The sequence below is a fragment of the Acyrthosiphon pisum genome, unplaced genomic scaffold, assembly GCF_005508785.2.
Source record: "Acyrthosiphon pisum isolate AL4f unplaced genomic scaffold, pea_aphid_22Mar2018_4r6ur Scaffold_21417;HRSCAF=23935, whole genome shotgun sequence".
In the NCBI taxonomy this organism is placed as follows: domain Eukaryota; kingdom Metazoa; phylum Arthropoda; class Insecta; order Hemiptera; family Aphididae; genus Acyrthosiphon; species Acyrthosiphon pisum.
In genome coordinates, this window is record NW_021770882.1 from 17,865 (window position 1) to 21,808 (window position 3,944).

A 3,944-nucleotide genomic window follows, 5' to 3' on the forward strand; every position below is an offset into this window, starting at 1 on the left:
ATTCTGCTACGCTATTTTCAGAATTTGCTACGTTTTGGTTTTCCCGGGATCCCGGAAAATGAAAAATTTCCCAGCACCGGCACTTTCACCATCGCCTCAAAATTGGTATCCACATTTGCTACGAATTGCTACATTTTGCTACGCTATTTCAGAACTTGCTACGTTTTGGTTTTCCCGGAATCCCGGAAAATGGAAAATTTCCCAGCACAGGCACTTTCACCAATCGCCTCAAAATTGGTATCCACAATTTGCTACGAATTTGCTACATTTTTATACGCTATTTTCAGAATTTGCTACGTTTTGGTTTTTGCTACAGGTCGGAAACAAACATGCCAGTGCTATCTTGACGGTAGCACTGGCACTTTCACCAATTGCCTCAAAATTGGTATCCACAATTTGCTACGAATTTGCTACATTTTTCTACGCTATTTTTAGAATTTGCTACAGTCTAATTTTTTCATAATTCCGGATAATATTGTATTTATATAACTTTACTTTTATTAACTTTTTACAATTTTATTCAGGGTTTTTTATGATGATTTTAATTTATTTTAAATTACTTAATAATTTTCCTATCAAGCCTATAATTATTATTATAATATTATTATAATAATATATTATATTATTATATTATTATAATAATAATTAATTATTATTATATAATAGCCAAAAGTCAAAGATTAAGCATTACATTTACATAATTTAAAATTATTTAATTCACGTGCTATAATGCTATTCACAATTCATGTGAAATCTATAATTCATAACTTTCTACTGTTATATTATGTTTCAAGAACCTTAGAATACTTTTATTACCACACTTCTTACAAATTGTTGTTTCCTATAGTATAGTCCATAGGGTATAAATAACGCATCATAAAATACAATTGATGTTATTAAACCTTTAAATGTTGATATTTTTGCTTTAAATCGAACCTTTTTACTTATCTCCAATATGGTAATGAACAAAATAAACTTTAATTTACATTTTTATTAAATGATTATCATTGGTACTTAAAATGATATTATGGAATGATTATATATTTACACAATTATACTTATTTTAATTTTTCACATAAAATAAAATGTGTGGCTGAACTTCAGTTTTGTCTGCGTTTCTATATGTTTTCACTTTTTATTATTATACCCATATTAGTTTAATTAAAAAAAATATGTTAAATGTATAACTCTAATATAAATAGCTTACCTCTGCATGGTCCATTTTTAATAAATAAATGAAATCAAGTAGAAATAAACTGACGTGATGAAACAATTCATTAACTTCTAGAATAACAGTGATATCTACGCAGATGTATACTAGGATTACAAGAAATGGGATATCACAGTGATATGAATCACAATAAAATATGTGACTCGACTTTAACGCGCGTGGTGGCGGTTCGGCGACAGTGTCAACCATTCTAGAGCGTAAAATACGCAGACTGTTAATTATAATATACTATTTTTCTTTGATTTTTATTATAACTAAAATATATAATTGGAATGGTGAATTGATGAATAAACTTGAGGTTTATATTAAACAATATATTTGTGAACCATTTGACATGGCTACGAGCCTACGGCAGTGCTGTACGTGGATATTCCTGCGATAGACCAGTCGCAATGTGTGGTATAAGATGACGTGATACCCGTATGCGTTGTCTCCGTCTTATAAATGTACAACATACCAAAAAACTGTTTTGCGTGGGATAGAACCATTACCTTGGTATTTATAATAGAATTACCAAAATTCCACAACGCATAGGGAATAATTTTATCTGTGTCATATCGTTTTTTTTTTTTTTATAGCAATTACCAATAATTTTTAATAGTTACATGAAAAACCAAAAAAATCCTAATTTTCTCAAACTGATAACTTTAATTTTATTCATGTTATACAAATAATAAAAACGCTACGACACAAATAAAGTTGTTCCCTATGCGTTGTGGAATTTTGGTAATTCTACTATAAATACCGAGGGAGAACCACTCCTGCGAAAAAGAGTTTTTTGCTATGTTGTATAGGTATTTGTGAGATCGAAACAATTTCGCATGCGGGTATCACGTCCTCTTAATGCGGAGATAACGATCACCAATGACACAAGATGTTTAATAATTTATTCGAAGGAATTACTTTATTGTGTTCAATGACAAAAACCAATATAGGTATGAAAGACAGAGACTCGGCACACTGCGTGATGAGATTAATGAAAATAAAACAAAGTAAAACAATGTTATGGTCCGCTGACGGTTATGATTATTGTCAGCCACGGACAGTGATGAGATGTCAGTACGATGGTCGTCGAATGAGAGCGAGCCGATCGCCGCATACGGCAGCCTATACTCGTACGAAGCAACTTTCCTTGAAAGGCTGTTATTAAATATAAAAATTAGGTTTGTTAGGTTTTGTTAATATTGGTCATAGGTGGGATCGTAGTATTTTTCTTGGACCAAGTCGGTCAAAATAAAACTACCTAATTTAATTGGTAATGTGGAGCGATCGGTGTTCGCAAACAATAAACTAAATATTGTAAATAATTGTTTTTACCTCACTACTCGCTCACTGATAGTAGGTAGTAGGTACCTAGTCATCACGGGCTTGGTCGGGTTGGATTTAAAAAAAAAAAAAAAATAACTGATCCTGAATGGGGTTATTTTGTAAGTTTAAGTTTTGGGCCGGAACAGGTCTAGGATATTAATTTCTAATATATTTATATTATCATTACTTATTATTAATACGGTAGCTGGTAAGTTTAGTTAATATTATAAAGTTTAAAAAAAAAAAATCGTTATTGTTGGTTGTTTTATGGGTAATTTCTTCCAAATTTAAAATTAAAATATCTATTAAAAAAACTGTCTATATATTTTTATAACTTTTGGTTTCAAAATGAACTACTTACGTGGACCATGTTTTAAATTTTCAATCCTTGGCTATAAAAGTTGAACTTTTAATACAATTTTCAACTACAATTTTTAATGATTTTCAACAGCCATTGTAACAATATAATATTAGTTACCTTGAATTTTTCAAGCTTTTTAACCCAACAAATTACCATTCATAGAAAAAAAAAACTAAAAACGTTGAATATGAAAATGTCAATAAACAGCTCAAACTATGTCAAAATATTTTGAAAATGTTGTCATTTAATATATTATATAACAAACACTAATATAAACATTAATTAAAAATTTCATATATATGATAATATTTGTTTTAGAGTTTCAATTTTCTCCAACAATATCTTGTTCGATTTTCGGAAAACGAAATGTAGCAAATTCTGAATATGGCGTAGCAAAATATAGCAGTCTTAGGAACATTTTGATATCAGTTTCACGGTGTTTAATGGATGTGCCGGTGCTGGGAAATTTTTCATTTTCCGGGATTCCGGGAAAACCAAAACGTAGCAAGTTCTGAAAATAGCGTAGCAAAATGTAGCAAATTCGTAGCAAATTGTGGATACCAATTTTGAGGCGATTGGTGAAAGTGCCGGTGCTGGGAAATTTTTCATTTTCCGGGATTCCGGGAAAACCAAAACGTAGCAAATTCTGAAAATAGCGTAGCAAAATGTAGCAAATTCGTAGCAAATTGTGGATACCAATTTTGAGGCAATTCTTGAAAGTGCCAGTGCTACCGTCAAGATAGCACTGGCATGTTTGTTTCCGACCTGTAGCAAAAACCAAAACGTAGCAAATTCTGAAAATAGCGTATAAAAATGTAGCAAATTCGTAGCAAATTGTGGATACCAATTTTGAGGCGATTGGTGAAAGTGCCGGTGCTGGGAAATTTTCCATTTTCCGGGATTCCGGGAAAACCAAAACGTAGCAAGTTCTGAAAATAGCGTAGCAAAATGTAGCAAATTCGTAGCAAATTGTGGATACCAATTTTGAGGTGATTGGTGAAAGTGCCGGTGCTGGGAAATTTTTCATTTTCCGGGATTCCGGGA

The 3,944-nt window shown here is 31.4% G+C and overlaps 1 protein-coding gene across 1 annotated transcript; it reads right to left on the bottom strand.

The window, feature by feature from the left end:
• Window positions 1-3,029: 3,029 nt before the first annotated feature.
• Window positions 3,030-3,937, bottom strand: LOC115034882. The gene is made up of 2 exons (XM_029492391.1): window positions 3,716-3,937; window positions 3,030-3,567 (listed from the first exon to the last, which is right to left on the bottom strand). Exons 1-2 carry the CDS (start codon window positions 3,925-3,927, stop codon window positions 3,309-3,311), a joined length of 471 nt encoding a protein of 156 aa, XP_029348251.1. The 5' UTR covers window positions 3,928-3,937; the 3' UTR covers window positions 3,030-3,308.
• Window positions 3,938-3,944: the final 7 nt, after the last annotated feature.